This window comes from Betta splendens, chromosome 22 (genome assembly GCF_900634795.4).
Source record: "Betta splendens chromosome 22, fBetSpl5.4, whole genome shotgun sequence".
NCBI classification, from domain to species: domain Eukaryota; kingdom Metazoa; phylum Chordata; class Actinopteri; order Anabantiformes; family Osphronemidae; genus Betta; species Betta splendens.
In genome coordinates, this window is record NC_040900.2 from 13,094,999 (window position 1) to 13,111,512 (window position 16,514).

Here is a 16,514-nt window from a genome sequence, read left to right on the forward strand (position 1 = left end):
GTAGAATCAAGGTCGTGTTGCTGGCTATAGCCTAAGCAGATCCGTCAGGCCTCTGTCCTGGTGTTTGTGCTGCTTTTCAAAATAAGATTACTCCATAAGACCTTAATGATTAACAACCATCCAACACTGCTGCTTATGGTTGTGGTTGTTATTACTCATTCAGTCTAGATCAAAGAATCTCTCTGAATAATCTTGTTTTGGATCCTCTGTGTTTCCTTCGCACTGTGTTCGTGCTGTGCATGTGTGTTTTCTTCAGAGGGGAAATACTGATCAAAGAGGTGTCTGCACATTGTTCAAATAAAACTGACTCGAACTGGGAATTGAAATGATTACTTATTAGAACTGAGCTGAGCAAACAGGAGGGAGATCAGGCTTTTCTTTCCTAGAAATAAAGAATGACGCGAAGGGGAAACTGTGGATTTCTGATCTTAAGCTTAAAATACACGCAGACACGATAAGTGGTTATAAATGAAGAAAGGCCTCCTGTCTTATGCCGCCGATCACATTTCAAGGTTGCCCTCGATAGAGGGCAGCAGTGACGCATCACGTCCAAAGCCAGAGGAAGCCCGGAGCCCTCGGCACATTATCATAACAAACCGGCTGAACAGCTCCCAGTGGACATGAGATCAAAACCACTGGTGAGCTTCTCAAAGGGCAGCGTGAGTCATAAACGCAGCAGCTTTAATCTGAGGTTTGTATACACCTCCAGCAAAGTGGCGACTCTCACGAGAATCATAAATGAACCTCTTTAGAAAGAGCAAAGGACTGACGTGAGCTTCATCAGATGGTTGTGGACAATAACGTGATTTCTCACATTACCTCGTATTTATGGAGGGCGCAGCACCTCCACAGACTCCTCCCACCCTGAAGCAGGCGCTTCAGGAGCCAGCGGACAAGTAGACTAAGAAGCAGCTTCTTCCCCAGAGCCGTCTCTCTGCTGAACTCTGCATCTCATTAATCTGCACTGCTCTCCTCAATAGAACCCACTGCACTTCTGGTTAGACCCAAACAACATTTTGTTGCCTTGTACATGTGTAATGACGAATAAAGTTGAATCTAATTTATTCTAATCTAATTTATTCATCTAAATTACTCCACTCAGGTTAATAACCAGGCCTTGTTTTGTAAAGGATAATATTATTTGATAGATTTATTTTATAGTATGACAAAGCAGGTAGTGGCCTGGAACTTACTTTAATGTGCTAGTGTTTGCTAAGAAGAAAATAATAAAAATGAACTCATTAAAAGAACATTGAGTTCCTGTTCTCAAGATCCTTTTGGTCTTTTAGGAAATGATCTCTGACGAGAGTGCCTATAAGCACCAAGCAGAGGTAAAAAATAACCAATTAATCCATCAGACAAACAGCGGCACACTGAGGATCCCCTCAGTAATATGTGAAGCTCTCAGCACTGGTCGGTTCGAATGGAAGAGGCTCAGAACCATGAGGTTCTCCACCTGGGTGGAAGGCTGCATGCAGCACGTTCATGCCTCCACTAGTCACCCACATCCATTAAGTCCCTGCACTCGTCCTACTCTCATTGGTTGGTGGTGGGATTTAACAGCTAAAGTTGGAACCAGTCACTTGACTTATGTTACTGATCCCTCCAGAGTCTAAATCCCTCCAGGCAACTAGGCAATAATGCGTTGGACCACCTTTTGGCAGCAATAACCTCAACCACATGGGTTTGATCACTGCTCCTTATGCAACCGCTTCCCTTCAGCCATATTCTAAAGACATGGCTCAGATTCATTCCACAGCGTCTCTACTGTGTTCAGGTCGGAGCTCTTACTGGTCCACACCAAGTCAGGCTGAAGAAGCATTTATGTTTGAAAGGTCTTCAGGAGCCTTGAGCAAGTCCAGTCATCTGATAAATCCTTTGGCTCCTGACGTAAATGTGTTATGAGATTCTCTGCCATGTTACATAATGCAACACAATTTACAGTGAATCTGGGTTTATGGTGTGATTTACAGACAGAATGCTAAAAAGAAGCTGCAGACGTTGTTGTTTGGACCGTTTACTTTGAGAACGTTTTTGCTCTACAGTCACAGTCTAAAGGTTTTCATTATGGCTTAACTGCAGTAAAATACCGCAGTAAAGGTTGTTTGCGAATGTTAGATATTACTGTAATACTTCTGACTTGGGTTGAAAGCAGTGTTTAGGACGTAGTCAGGACTGTCCTGATGCTGCGGGACAAACGAGAGGAATGAAGTGAGCAGAGATGCACCCAGGAGAAAACTGCTGAATCAGTGAATCAGTGGGAACGTGCACATTTACCATTTGCCCGTCTTCATGAGCTCGATGGCATCGTTGACCTGGTCCAGCTTCAGGTTGTGAGTGATAAACTCGTCCAGCTTCAGCTTCTTGTCCATGTAGGCCTTGACCATCCCAGGGATGTCGACCTTACCCTTAAAGCCTAGCTCACAAAAAAAGCCTTGCTTACAATCCCACTGGAGGAACTGTTGCACAACGCGAACCCAAATGTATTAGGAACTACCCATTGCTTATGACTGATACATTCACAGATGTTTGTCCTGTTGCAACATCCTGTGCCTCACCTCCAAAGAGGGATCCTTTCCAGGTGCGTCCAGAGATGAGCTGAACCGGTTGGATGGAGGTGTCTTTTAAGGTTGTCCAGCCAACGATCACGCTGACGCCCCAAGCGCCGACGCAGGACTCCAAGGCGCTGCGCTGCAGAGAAAGAGCCAAGTCAGCGCGAGGAGGAGGGGCCATAAAGCTGACGTGCTCCGACAGCTCTCACCATGACCTCCACGTTCCCCACACACTCCAGGGAATAGTCCACTCCTCCGTCGGTCATCTCAGCCAGCACTTTGCTGACAGGTTCGCTGTGGTCCTTGGGGTTCACGAAGTCGGTCGCCCCGAACACCTTGGCCTTCTCGAACTTGTCTGGGTTGATGTCCACGGCGATGATCCTCTTGGCTCCCGCAGCACTGCAGCCCATGACTGCAGCCAGACCCACAGCTCCCAGACCGAACACGGCACACGTGGACCCGGGCTCCACCTGAACGGACACAGACTCTGCTCAACGTGGTTTTACACACGATGACGAGGGTCATCTGCCTCCAACAACCCGACCTCCAGACCTTAGCAGTGTTAACGGCTGCTCCGTATCCAGTGCAGATGCCACAGCCGATCAGACAGACTTTGTCCAGAGGAGCAGCGGGGTCGATCTTGGCCAAGGACATGTGGTTCACCACTGTGTACTCAGAGAAGGTGCTGGTTCCTGCAAACTGCAGGATCTTCTTGCCCTTACAGGTGATCCTGGACTCCAGCGGCGCCATGGTAATAGGACGGACAACATCCCTGTGCAAGAGAAAGGTTGAAGTGAGAGGCTGCTGCTTGTGTGCTACGAAGTTTAGCTACATGTCTGGGTTCAATGGGGCTGAAGCCCCTTTAGGAGGTCAAATCACCAGAGAACATCGGGAACTCACCAAGCCTTTTGGCACTGGTTGGTCTTAGGGCTCAAACAGAAGCGACATTTTCCACACTGGTGAAGGAAAACAGGAATCACTTTGTCTCCTGAAAGAAAATTTCATTCAAAGTCATCATTCATTAGGACTACTCTCCCAAAAATGACACAAATAGGCGTTTTCCCCAAAATGCTGGGCCGCTGAAAACCGACCTGGCGTAAACTCGGTGACCCCCGGGCCGACGCTCTCCACGATGCCGGCCGCCTCGTGGCCCAGGACGGTTGGGAAGCCGTCTTTATGCATGCTCTCAAACAGGTGGTACAGGTCCGTGTGGCACACGGCAGTTGCAATGATCTGCATCACAGACAGTTAACTTAGGGGGAATGAGAGTGTGATAGTGGGACTGGAGGTCAGTTTTAATTTAATAGACATCCCTGAATTGATCATCGGGCAGGAGAGTGTGGACCAAACGGTGCCGCTGAGGCCTTGGTCTTCACGTTTGCCACTCACCTTGATGCGGACCTCATTCTCCTGGGGAGGAGCGACCTCCACCTCCTCGATCGCCACAGGCTTGCCGGGCTCCCAGGCCACCGCAGCCTTGCACTTGATGACCTACACAATGACAAACGATTCGACCCAGTGACATGAACAACCGGGGGCTGCTGCTATTTAAAGGACGGGCTTCTGATTAACTGTGCCGCGACCTATTTCTGAAGTCCAGAGGAGAATCCTGCTATGGAGCTTACATGGTACTGTAGTTGTCTAGTTACAGCCATAGTTTGTCTCCTACATGATAAATGAGTCTCACAAATGCAAACAGCAACAATTACAGTAGGACTGGAAAGCAGACACTCCTTACCTTTCCAGCTGTGGCCATTGGAACTGTTGATTGACAGAAACTGGGAGGACTGGCCAACTGGGAGGAGACAAGTACAGGACCTGTTATTGGCTGTAATGGTGAAGTCAAAGCTTCCTGTTCAGTCCCTACGCTGGCTCTGCGTTACTGTGGACTCAAGCATTGCTGGCCTGTATCCCACCTTTTGACTTGAGCATTGAAATGTTATTTCAGCTCAGCTTTGCATCCTGACTATAACCTATGACACAGCCCTATAAACACCTCCTACAACAAAATGCTAAATGAAAGTAAACATTTAAAACACATCCAGCACAAATGTAACATTTCAGTGTCTCGATGGTCCTGTTACACTAACTGATCTTTCATGAGACTGATCGCTTTTTAAACGTCTTTGTTATAAAGAATGTGGACTAGTGAGCAGTAATATTTGCATGTCATTTGTTAAAGATGTGTCTTAACTTAAAAGTGTCACAAGGCACTGGAGCGAATCTTAGAAATGAAATAATTCTAAGAATCTGCGGTGAGGCCGTGTCCTGACGGCCCCGTGGGCATCGCTGCTCCTCCTGTTTGCTCCCCAGATAGAATGTTTTCCTGCCTGATAACAGATTGTTGACCTCAGGGTGTTTATCCATGAAAAGATTTTTTCATGCAAACCTCCAATCCGTGCTTCTTCTGCAGAGACTCGTGGTTTCAAACCTGCAACCTCCTAAACTACAATATGTGCAGCAAGCTTTCCTGAAGACTTATAATGAAGTTCATGTTGCAAAGAAACCACATATTTAGCATTATGCCCAAGGAGAGAAGCAGGAACCATGAGTTAAAACCATATTTACAACCAGGATAAAAGTCCTACATTTTAGCCAAAGTCTCGCTCCGCGCCTCGTTGTCGGTGCTGTCGGAGGTTTACCTGTGGCTGCTCTTGCGTGTCAGCTTGGCTCTTTGCATGAAGTCACACTGCAAACACCCTAAAGCGCTGGGCCCCGCCCACTCTCCTCTCCTGCCCCTCCCATTTTGGAGCCTGCGGGTCGTTTTGTGGGCTTGTGTAAACCATGGCCGGTTAATAGAAACCGATTAGTGTGGAACAGATTCCTCCGTCTGAAACAAAACACCGCCCGTCTGATTCCTGCTGAACCAGTTCACATTCCTTTATCAGGAAGGGGAATAATTATTAGGTTATTGGATGTATAAGAATTAGGAACGTCTGCTGTTTTAAACAAAACAAGAGTCATCCTGGCATTTGAAGGTTTGTAGGTTTACAGGTCAAAGAACAGCATAGTTCTGACCTTTGAACCTTAAGACTAGATGAGTGTTTTATCAGAGGAGCTGTGGATTATTGACCTCTATGATAGCAGCACTGGCTCAATCCCTACCTGCTCATTGTATGAATGTGGTAGCTTAACTAATAACTTAAGCTGCCTTGAATAAAGTCTACCTTCATCAGTAGAATCCAATAAAGTAACCCAGTGTGTGGGTAATGATTGACTTAACAAGCGGATTAGCTTGACAAAAGGTCAGGATAGACAAACAATCAGTCCGAAAAGCAACTGGGTGAAGGTTGGGGTGTCATATAAGCATAAAGTGAACACAAGAGCTTAGTGAAATAACCGTAATGCAAAAAGGTTAATAGAAAATGTTCCTAGAGCGTTTAGTTGTAGAATGATGACAACACACACATAAGGCACAATGAGAGTTTCATAAGCAGAAAACCAGAGCAGAGTTTTGCTGACGCCGCAGCGCCGCTAAACCAAACCGGAGCAGAACATAAACAGGGAAGTTGCTTCTGATTGGACCCTTTATTGTGTTTCCTTTGACTCTTTATTTAGAGATGATTCTTTCAGTCACAATCTACAATACTGAATAGCGATGGTTGTTCGTGGGTCAGTCATGTCATGTCGTGCAGGATCCTTCCTTCATATGTTCCTTGTGTTGTTTGGTGGGTCTGGAGACACTTTCAGAACGTAAACGATCCCAGTGTTCCTGAAGGCATCACGGTGACTTCACTGTGGAGGACTGAGAACTGAGCGGATGCTGAGGAGCACAAATGATGAAATGATGACAAGCGAAACCACTTGACAAGCAGGTGATCAAAGGCCGAGCGACAGCAGCACCGTTACCATTTTCCGTGCTTCAGCAGTTCCATGGCATCGCTGACCTGCTCCAGGGGCATGTTGTGGGTAATGAACTCATCCAGCATCAGCTTCTTGTCCATGTAGGCTTTGACCAGCTCTGGAATAGCAGTCTTAATCTTATACCCTGGTTGGGAGGACAGAGGGAGACCAGTGGAAAGGCCCTTTATGACAGCGAGAGCCTGCAGAAAGGTCGGCGCTGATGATGACCTCACCTCCCAGCAGGGTGCCCTTCCATGTGCGTCCAGCGATGAGCTGGACCGGCCGAGCACAAATCTCACTGGTGTCCGTCCAGCCCACAATCACACTGACGCCCCAACCGATCACGCAGGATTCCAAAGCGCTGCGCTGAGGACAGACAGCTTCCAGTATTATGCTGTGAGAATATTCTGGGGGATCATGAAGTCTAGTGCATTCCTACCATGAGGTCCACGTTCCCCACACACTCCAGGGAATAGTCCACTCCTCCGTTGGTCATCTCGAACAGCACTTTGCTGACAGGTTCGCTGTGGTCCTTGGGGTTCACGAAGTCGGTCGCCCCAAACACCTTGGCCTTCTCGAACTTGTCTGGGTTGATGTCCACGGCGATGATCCTCTTGGCTCCCGCAGCACTGCAGCCCATGACTGCAGCCAGACCCACAGCTCCCAGACCGAACACAGCACACGTGGACCCGGGCTCCACCTGAACGGACACAGACTCAGGCTACGACTACCCAGAACCTCTAAAAATATGGGTAAACACAATTTTACTGCAGTGGGTGGATATTCAGACAAACAGAACAGACCTTAGCAGTATTGACTGCAGCTCCGAACCCTGTTAAGATCCCACATCCGAGCAGACACACTTTGTCCAGAGGAGCAGCGGGGTCGATCTTGGTCACACACAAGTCGCTCACCACCGTGTACTCAGAGAAGGTGCTCAACCCTAGGTATTGCAACACCTTCTTCCCTTTACAGGTGAACCTTGAGTCTGGATCCGACAGCACTACGGAGGTATTAGCCACCCTGAAATAGACATAGCACCACTTGTTGCATAGATTCTCTGCTGTTATTGTCCCACGTTTACGCTGAACCACCTTGTTTAGCATCAAACCGCGCTCACCATCCTTTCTCGCACTGGTTGGTCTTTGGACTCTTGCAGAAGCGACATTCTCCACACTGGGGGTTGGGCAGCGGGATGACTTTGTCTCCTGGAAATACCAAAACAAGGGTCCCCCTTCCAAAATCTCACAACAAGCCAGTAGCAAACACCGCAAACTCAAACCCACCTGGTTGAAACCCGGTGACTCCGGGTCCGACGCTCTCCACGACGCCGGCCGCCTCGTGGCCCAGGACGATGGGGAAGCTGTTTTCGTCCTCGGTCTCATACAGGTAGTACAGGTCCGTGTGGCACACGGACGTGGCCACGATCTAAAGCAGCGGCAGACGCACACAGAACACGAGTCGACACTGATGTCGGCTGAGTTTGTTATAGTGAGTTGAAGCTTTTTACTTTCAAACGAGCTCTGTTTAAAACTGGCTCATTCACGTTTAGACACCATTAATTAATTATTAATATATATGTGCTAAAATAATTGATTAGAAGGTATCGCTGCAGCACTGAAACTGTCTTTATGACATTATTAGATCAAATTTCCTACACTAATATATAAAATAAGCCGAGCGTCAGAAACCCCTGTTTATCATTTCCTGTCAGCTGCGTTACTGTACTGTAATTATCTCCTGGCATAAATCAGAAATCCATTCAGGTTTCAGGACGGGGAAGCAGATCAGCCTCCTCCTGCGTTGCCCAGAAGCAGCAGATTGCTGAGCTTCCCCATCACTCATCTCAGCTTCGCAGTGATGAGTGATGGGAGTCTGAGAGGACTCGTACCTTGATGCGGAGCTCGTGGGCCTGTGGGGGGGCCACCTCCACGTCCTCCATCACCACGGGCTTTTTGGGCTCCCAGGCCACGGCCGCCCTGCACCTGATGACCTGGAGAGGGGGGTTTGTTGGAGTCAGAGCGCAGCAGCCGCTTGTTACTGTTACCACACACACACACGGCTGCTGCCAATAACAACTGTTATGTAAAACTGTCTGCATTATTTCAACTAAAGTTAAAAAAAAAGAGTACCGCACTGAGGCAAAAGTGCTGGAAACTTGTGCAACTTTTTTTTTATGTGTTTACATTAATGTTGTAGAAAAAAGCAGTTCTGACTTGATTCCGGGTCGTTAAACTGCACAAAGTACAGACATATGTATTTATACTGTAGCAGTGGTTTCATCATGTAGCAGCTTAGTCTCAGTACTTTAACACTAATACACAGAGTTTAAAGCTCCTGTGCGTTAAAAAACATCATGACTAGGCTTCTTCCTCCAGTATTTGCTGACTGGTACTCACCTTCCCGGCTGTGGTCATGTTTGCAGCGAAGCTAAGCGTCACACAACTGAGAGATACGTCGAGAAGAGAAAGGCACAGTTAAAACACGAGGGAGGCAGCGGCGCTTATGTAATCAGCGCCACAGGGAGAGAGTTAGTGAGCGAGTGAGCGAGCGAGCGAGCGAGTGAGCGGACCAGCGGCCAACAGGTGCAAAAGCTCCATAAATAAAAGCACGTAGGAAACAGGGAAATTAGAAACCAAAGCAAAGTCCAGGAGCAGGAACTCATGCACATGTGCGCTTCCGGTGACTCTGCAGCTTTTAGTCGGAACACATGCGTTGGTTCCATTTTCTATTATTCCATTATTGAACCTGGAGTCAGTTAAGCTGAAGTTATAATTGGGTAGAACGTCCGTGAGAAGCTTCTGATGCACACTCATAAATTAGAAGCCTGGTGTTTACTGCCACTGTGGCGGATCAGTGTTTTTCTGCAGTCGACAGCCTCAGCCAGCGCTCTGTGTAGCGGGCCCAGCAGCTGCTGCCACAGTTTTATGTCTATATATAACAGATCTCAGAGGCTTGTTCGCTTCTTCAGTCGTGGAGAGTGGAAAGAATCCATTTGATCGCTTGTGAAACGCGGAGCAGCTCTTGTTTGAAGCAGCAGCTGTGCAGTGTTTAGTGTTCTATACATTAAACCTCCTTAAATGCAATGCCACATGCGGATCGGGACCTGGTGGAGTACGTGCACATCTGGACTGCAGACCCCCCTCTGTCACAACAAGCCAGTAACACGATGAGACTCGAAACCCTGCACAATCCCTCAAGAGCGCGTCCAGTCATGCTTCCAGTGGCCTCCACCTCACCCTGAGGTTACGCAACAGCAAATGTTCCTAGACGGGCCCCACTCAACGCCACACAGCACACGGATTCAGAAACCTGCAGGGGAAACCTGAGTGTGGGAGAGATCGGTTCCTGGCTCCAGTGGAAGCGGTAACTTTACAACAAATCGTCCTGTCTGGCATGTCTCAGCCACTGTGCTCCAGTCTGTGTACAGTACATGTGTCCAGGACAACACATTGTCAGCTTTGGCAAAATGCCTCTTGAAAAAAGTCTGAATTCAGGTTACACTGTCTAGGAAAAGTCAGCAACTAAATTCTAGACATAGAGAATAAAAGGTGATGACTTTCGGAACTGGTGGATAAATGTGAAGCAGCTCTGCAGCTTCACGTTAGCATCAAGCTAAATCACGCTTGTCTTTTGCTGTGTCTCCATTTAGAAACTTCAACCGCTCCTTAAAACCGACTTTCCTTGACCCCATTCAGCGACCTTTAACACATTACTTCACCATTCTTGCAAAAGTCCTTAACGGCGCCTGCCTGCGCAGAGGTCATTGCTGTGGTGGAACCACTCATCAAGTTTCCTTCAGTCCAGTGAGACTGTGCATGTACGCGTGTCCGCGTGGAGGGTGTCCGTCCGGCCTCGATGCCGACCTCGATGCCGCCCTCGATGCCGACCTCGATGCCGACCTCGATGCCGACCTCGATGCCGACCTCGATGCCGACCTCGATGCCGACCTCGAGGGCCTGAGGTGAAGCAGCCTCGATCTCTTCGATCACCCATGGCCACTGCTGCCTTGGACCTGACGACCCGTGGCATCATCGAATTAGCGAGCACAGGGTCCCTGACGCATTCCCTGGGTCTGGGATGGGAGGAACTCAGTGTGCTGAGGTGCATTTCAGAATTGTTATAGTGTAGACTAGTGTAGACTTAAAAAAATCTGTGGCATTTTCAAATAAAAAAAGGAAAATCAGTCTTGCCCAGATTTTACCTGTCACTGATCTTGGACTGCACAGAATGTGAAGGTGCAGGTCGCCTCCACCAGAACAAAGGTACAGTACCACGTTAGTGTGGTTTATGCTATAATCTGCTGACTACTGTACTGTGAAGTGAATCATTGTTGAGACTAATAAAATCCTAAACCTCTTTCTGCCACCGACATTCATGGGTTTTATGAGTTTGTACTGTATAGTTTCTAAGTCTGTACTGCAGGTCAAATCAGGACAAGCATCCTCTCTCACACCACCAGAGTTAAGACACAGATGTTGTCCGGCCCACTCTGGCATCAAAGGATGCACTTAGTTACTGTTTACTGCAACGAAAAGTCAAACTACCAAAGCTGTGGGACCAGATGAAGTGATGCTTTAAGAGAAAAGCAGTTACACAATCATCCAGTTGGCTCCAAGCGAATGTTTGTGTAATTGCTTTTGAATGCTCTGATCGCAGTGGTGGAACCGAGGGGTGTGAAAGGGTGGTCACAGCCCTGAGGCCGTCCTGACTGTGATGGGAAGAAGGATGTTCATCTAAACAGAGTGAGATCTGACTCAAGTAGATTTAAGCTGTGTGACTGTGTCCACTGCCTTTAGTTCCTCCTTGTGATCATTTAAATGGATAGATCTGTAAAAGGCAGCTCGCAATGTTCTGTTCTTTCCTCACTTCACAATAATAACCAGCCGTTAACAATGCAGCATTAAGGGTGTAGTTACTAATTGAATGCTGACAGATCAACACTTGTCACAGTCCTTTGACGTGACACAGCAGATCCTGAACGCTCCAAAAGCAGTACACAACAGCAACAAGTTAGTCCACTGACTGATGACTTTAATTATATTTAATTAATAGACAGACATGACGGCTCATATTCATGTGTATGAAGTGTGATGTTACTCTCGTGATTTGCGGAGGTGATGCAGTTGCGCAAACGTTAAACTGGTGTTTTTATCAGGCGTTAATGTAGCATGTTAGCCAACAAGCTATTAGCAATGCTATGCTACGTTACGATGCAGCTGGAGTTAAGGTTGGTATGTTCCATTAAAGCTACCACTGTGACTCTGTGTGATTGTTTACCAGACCACAATAAACACGTTTGCTTTAACAATGCTTTTAAACAGCCTGATGTGTAATGCAGTTGTTAGACAGGCTTGGATTTCAGTGCAGAATCACGGCGCTTCTTATTGAACAACACCGGTCTACTAGGAGACAGATGCCCAGTGTTGCTGCAGAGTTTCTCAAGATGTCACCGATACCAAAGACACCTGGCAGGAAGCTTAGTCTGAGAAATCGTGATCGTTTATTTGGTTCGCAGCATTTACTTTGATCGGGGCCTGCCGGCAGGTTACGGTTCTGCTGGTGAAGGACGACATGCTCCTGATCATGACATCAGTGTCACAGTACAACGCACATGTACTGTAACGCTATGCATTTGCATTAGTATTCCTGCCTCATACATTCAGGGAACTCATAACTTATTCACCAACATATTTAGACTTTTACTTGATCACCAGACATTGTGGTGATGGACAAAGAACAGAGGAAAGCTGTAATGGTGGATGTGGCAATACCAAACGTGGGCAACATCAGGAAAAAGGAACATGAGAAACTAGAGAAATACCAAGGGCTCAGAGAAGAACTGGAGAAGGCTTGGAAGGTAAAGGCCACAGTGGTGCCTGTGGTGATCGGAGCACTGGGGGCTGTGACCCCCAAACTGGAGGAGTGGCTACAACAGATCCCTGGAAAAACATCCGACATCTCAGTCCAGAAAAGTGCAGTCCTAGGAACAGGTATATATATATATATATATATATAAAAGTGAACTTAAAACAAGTATACAAATAATGTACTTGCATGTACTACTTTTGTCAAGGGATGCATACAAAAGTAGTGGTTATTTTTCGAGTCCAATTTCGTGGACTGCATGATGTTTATGTACTAGAATACACCAGTCGTGCTTCAGGTTTCCAGCCCCGGATCATCACCATCGGTACAGGACGCTCTTCCCAACACTGATCCATGGGGCTCAAATGCCTCAAAGATGTTCACTCAGTAGAAGCACCGAGCATTAGAGGCTCATTTGAATGTTTGTGGGGTGAAAGGAGCTGAGCTTTCTTGCACTTTTGTGTCTGTAGAGGTAAACCTGCATTCCTGACACGGAGCTGTTAGCATTTGGTCTAACAAAATGTCCTGCTGGGGTTCACCCGTTTTGACATAATAGTACTACTAAAAGGTGGTCTGGCTCACGTGGTAAGCAGGAGGTTGCCTGTTCAAATCCAGCTAATCCCACCAGGTGTGTCCTTGAGCAAGTCACATCACACTAGCTCCTGCTCGCTGCTACTCCTTGAGTGTGTATGGGTTAAAAGCAGAGAACACAACTTCCCCAAGAACATCAATAAAGTTTGACATATCTTATCATACTGTAGGTGTGTTAAGCTACAGTATTTAAAAGTTCCTTGTGAGTAGCAATAAGCCGCATTTGCCAACGCACCCAATTTTCAGTGGGGTTGATTAATTTGTAGAGTACTGGCTGTTCCACTACTGAACGCAGTAGAACATGTGAGGGACAAACTGTGGATTCAGTCCTGGCACAATAATGGTTCCACTCCGCCTGCCAAGTAAAGCAAACACTGACACAATAGGCTGGCTCCTATCATGAATCTGAACACTTGCACAATGCAATAAGCAATTTAGTGAATTAAGCCAATGTCAGACAAATACAGTACATGCTGTGTTTATGACACACAACAAACCCACAACACGTCTGTTCAATCATTTATTTGGCCTCATAAACACTTTGACATGTTTAGTTTTTAGTTACATGAAATCTATCTCTAACCAGTGTAACACGCATATACTGTATATGTAATAACACGAAGGACGTCTTTATATGTCTTGCAGTGTGTTTGTGAACGTTGGGACTATCACAGCTGCAGGTCATTAACTCATCTTGGCTGAAATAAGAAGACAAAGGCTTCATTGTGGAGAAACACTCAGGACCGAGCGGATGCTGAAGAGAAAAAAAAACACAAGAGACACTTAAAACCTTGCTCAATGGGTGCAGCTATTCATCATGTCATGAATGAAAGTCAGCATCGTTACCATGCGCCGCGCTTCATCAGTGCGATGGCATCGTTGACCTTCTCCAGGGGCATGTTGTGGGTAATGAACTCGTCCAGCTTCACCTTCTTGTCCAGGTAGGCTTTGACCATGTCAGGAACGCCGTCCTTACTCTTGAACCCTGACACACACGTGTTCAAATCATCTCCCAACCTGTAAACACATGAGTTGGTTCCACTCGTGTGACTGACACGCATCTCACCTCCGAACAGCGATCCCTTCCATGTGCGGCCAGCGATGAGCTGAATGGGTCGGGCGGCGAAGTCATGGAGGTCTGTCCACCCGACCAACACGCTGACGCCCCAACCTTTGATACAAGACTCCAAAGCGCTGCGCTGCAGACAGACGGGTGGTTTGTATCAAATCATCAAACCACCATCATTCTGATGAAGGATTCTCATTATTCCTACCATGACCTCCACGTTCCCCACGCACTCCAGGGAATAGTCCACTCCTCCGTTGGTCATCTCAAACAGCACTTTGCTGACAGGTTCGCTGTGGTCCTTGGGGTTCACGAAGTCGGTCGCCCCGAACACCTTGGCCTTCTCAAACTTGTCTGGGTTGATGTCCACGGCGATGATCCTCTTGGCTCCTGCAAACTTGCAGCCCATGACTGCAGCCAGACCCACAGCTCCCAGACCGAACACGGCACATGTGGACCCGGGCTCCACCTGAACGGACACAGACTCAGGCTACGACTACCCAGAACCTCTAAAAATATGGGTAAACACAATTTTACTGCAGTGGGTGGATATTCAGATATACAGAACAGACCTTAGCAGTATTGACTGCAGCCCCGAACCCTGTGCAGATCCCACATCCGAGCAGACACACTTTGTCCAGAGGAGCAGCGGGGTCGATCTTGGCCACAGCCATCTGATTCACCACCGTGTACTCAGAGAAAGTGCTGGTTCCCATAAACTGCAGGATCTTCTTGCCCTTACAGGTGAACCTGGAGTCTGGTAATGCCATCACATCGTAACGATCGGCAGCCCTGGGTAGAGAATTGCAACCTGCATGTAAATCTATTGGCTAAATAAGGGTTAATAAGACTTTTAGAGGGAAGGAAGAGAATAAAAAAAACAGAACATGTTGGACTGAAGGAAATAAACAGCTATGAAGGTGCTTGTGCTCACCATCCTTGCTCACACTGGTTGGTCTTAGGACTCTTACAGAAGCGACATTCCCTGCACTGGGAGATGAACAGAGGAATCACCTTGTCTCCTAAAGTAATAAAAAAAAAAAAGCATAAAGGCGGACTGAACTGCTTCAAAAGCACTTTAGTCTCATGCATCAGTCACTGTAGTGTTAATTAAAGCCGTAGCTTCATCTGACCTGGCTGGAACTCAGAGACTCCAGGCCCCACGCTCTCCACGATCCCGGCTCCCTCGTGGCCCAGGACCGCTGGGAAGCCGTCCTTGTGCATGCTCTCAAACAGGTGGTACAGGTCCGTGTGGCACACGCCGGTCGCGACAATCTACAGTCATAATCAGTTTCTACTATTAATATAAGTAAGCTTTTCATGAAGTTGCATGTGATGTGAAAGCTAAGAACTCCAGTTTTAAGTATCCATAGAGTTTTGTATTATGCTGATAAACAATATAGATTTAAGTATTCAACTCAAGCAGACTGACGATCGCCTCACTAACGCCCTCTTAGCGCTGCCTCCCTCTCACCTTGATGCGGAGCTCGTGGGCCTGGGGCGGGGCCACCTCTATGTCCTCCATCACCAAAGGCTTGTTGGGCGCCCAGGCCACCGCAGCCTTGCACTTGATTACCTAGAGAACAGTCAGATGATCAGATACTGCTCACACAGGGAACCGATGGGAGACGCACATCACCAGAACCAACTTCACGAACATGTGTAGCATCAGGTTTCTTTGCTCAATGAAGCACTAATTATTGTAATATACGATGGTTTAAGTGATTTAGATACAGCTGCTCCTGCTAAAAGCAAACATAACATGACATGAGTGTTTAAAGTCCTCATTAATTATTGGCAGACGTATTAGGAGTATACAATAATTTAATATTCGAGTTGGTAAACAGCTGGAAGCGCCGCTGCCGATCGCTAATCACAGGATGGACTTGTGTGTTCGTCCCAGAGGTTCCAGTCAATTGTTTTTGGCTCCTTCCCCGTCTGACTTTGCCAATATCCACAGTTGTGCAAGGAGGCGTCTGGATAACTTCAAACGCTCACTGAGACTAAAGGCTGCATTTTATTTAATGTTGCACATTTGTTTCTAGCGAAAAAGCTGATTTAAATAAAAAAATTTAAATTCATCCAAATGCAAAGCCCTGATGTCATTTATTCCCTTGGTTATTACACTCTGATCTAACATCACATTCACCAAGGTGATTGTATTTAAAAGTTGGAATTGCCTGAATCAACCCCACCCAGCTGTGTACCTACCTTACCAGCTGTGGCCATTTCTGCAGCAGACGAGCGGTAAACAGATGTGCTGAGGAAGAACTAAGTGCTACTGTAACAGAGGAGCATGAGGAGGACAGGACTCGCTGGGACCCCAGGCTTTAAATACTGCTGCAAGAAAAAACTGGTTATGCAAGCGTTCTGGGCAGGGACTCGATCCCTTATCAATCCGTTTTTACTTAAAACTGAAAGTTTAGTGTAGAATGACAGCAAATGTAAATAGATTGTAATATATGTGCATCTTTTATAATTAATTAAAGTTTTTTTTTTTATAAAGTAAAAAAATAAATCACTGTACCGCTATGAGTGAAACATGGAACATGATAGGGTCCACTTTTGCTTATCTACAACATTGTTAACTCATA

At 46.9% G+C, this 16,514-nt stretch overlaps 3 protein-coding genes across 4 annotated transcripts; all 3 read right to left on the minus strand.

The window, feature by feature from the left end:
• Nucleotides 1-2,001: 2,001 nt before the first annotated feature.
• On the minus strand, nucleotides 2,002-5,268 carry LOC114848176 (alcohol dehydrogenase 1-like). Of its 2 annotated transcripts, none has more exons than XM_029138469.3 (10): nucleotides 5,195-5,268; nucleotides 4,291-4,347; nucleotides 3,942-4,043; nucleotides 3,644-3,785; nucleotides 3,453-3,540; nucleotides 3,105-3,324; nucleotides 2,762-3,022; nucleotides 2,559-2,691; nucleotides 2,278-2,416; nucleotides 2,002-2,186 (listed from the first exon to the last, which is right to left on the minus strand). In XM_029138469.3, exons 2-10 carry the CDS (start codon nucleotides 4,306-4,308, stop codon nucleotides 2,159-2,161), a joined length of 1,131 nt encoding a protein of 376 aa, XP_028994302.1. In that variant the 5' UTR covers nucleotides 4,309-4,347; nucleotides 5,195-5,268; the 3' UTR covers nucleotides 2,002-2,158. The 2 variants fall into 2 exon arrangements, with proteins under 2 accessions (XP_028994302.1, XP_028994301.1); XM_029138468.3 differs by having other exon boundaries at nucleotides 5,141-5,243.
• A 797-nt stretch (nucleotides 5,269-6,065) lies between these two features.
• On the minus strand, nucleotides 6,066-8,947 carry LOC114848175 (alcohol dehydrogenase 1-like). The gene is made up of 9 exons (XM_029138467.3): nucleotides 8,795-8,947; nucleotides 8,287-8,388; nucleotides 7,682-7,823; nucleotides 7,516-7,603; nucleotides 7,199-7,418; nucleotides 6,835-7,095; nucleotides 6,629-6,761; nucleotides 6,402-6,540; nucleotides 6,066-6,315 (listed from the first exon to the last, which is right to left on the minus strand). Exons 1-9 carry the CDS (start codon nucleotides 8,810-8,812, stop codon nucleotides 6,285-6,287), a joined length of 1,134 nt encoding a protein of 377 aa, XP_028994300.1. The 5' UTR covers nucleotides 8,813-8,947; the 3' UTR covers nucleotides 6,066-6,284.
• Nucleotides 8,948-13,361: 4,414 nt separating this feature from the next.
• Nucleotides 13,362-16,285, minus strand: LOC114848345 (alcohol dehydrogenase 1-like). The gene is made up of 9 exons (XM_029138766.2): nucleotides 16,132-16,285; nucleotides 15,395-15,496; nucleotides 15,054-15,195; nucleotides 14,855-14,942; nucleotides 14,493-14,712; nucleotides 14,129-14,389; nucleotides 13,921-14,053; nucleotides 13,701-13,839; nucleotides 13,362-13,608 (listed from the first exon to the last, which is right to left on the minus strand). Exons 1-9 carry the CDS (start codon nucleotides 16,147-16,149, stop codon nucleotides 13,575-13,577), a joined length of 1,137 nt encoding a protein of 378 aa, XP_028994599.1. The 5' UTR covers nucleotides 16,150-16,285; the 3' UTR covers nucleotides 13,362-13,574.
• Between the last annotated feature and the right edge of the window lie 229 nt (nucleotides 16,286-16,514).

What these genes read in the sequence shown, in the direction of transcription:
- LOC114848175 (XM_029138467.3), bottom strand. An exon ending in AGTCACCGGGTTTCAACCAG is followed by an intron (nt 7,604 to 7,681) that starts GTGGGTTTGAGT and finishes TGGTATTTCCAG; the next exon opens with GAGACAAAGTCATCCCGCTG. An exon ending in TGGGGAACGTGGACCTCATG is followed by an intron (nt 6,762 to 6,834) that starts GTAGGAATGCAC and finishes GTCTGTCCTCAG; the next exon opens with CGCAGCGCTTTGGAATCCTG.
- LOC114848345 (XM_029138766.2), bottom strand. An exon ending in TGGGGAACGTGGAGGTCATG is followed by an intron (nt 14,054 to 14,128) that starts GTAGGAATAATG and finishes GTCTGTCTGCAG; the next exon opens with CGCAGCGCTTTGGAGTCTTG. An exon ending in CTGATGAAGCGCGGCGCATG is followed by an intron (nt 13,609 to 13,700) that starts GTAACGATGCTG and finishes TTTTCTCTTCAG; the next exon opens with CATCCGCTCGGTCCTGAGTG.
- LOC114848176 (XM_029138469.3), bottom strand. An exon ending in TGGGGAACGTGGAGGTCATG is followed by an intron (nt 2,692 to 2,761) that starts GTGAGAGCTGTC and finishes CTTTCTCTGCAG; the next exon opens with CGCAGCGCCTTGGAGTCCTG. An exon ending in CTCATGAAGACGGGCAAATG is followed by an intron (nt 2,187 to 2,277) that starts GTAAATGTGCAC and finishes TTTGTCCCGCAG; the next exon opens with CATCAGGACAGTCCTGACTA.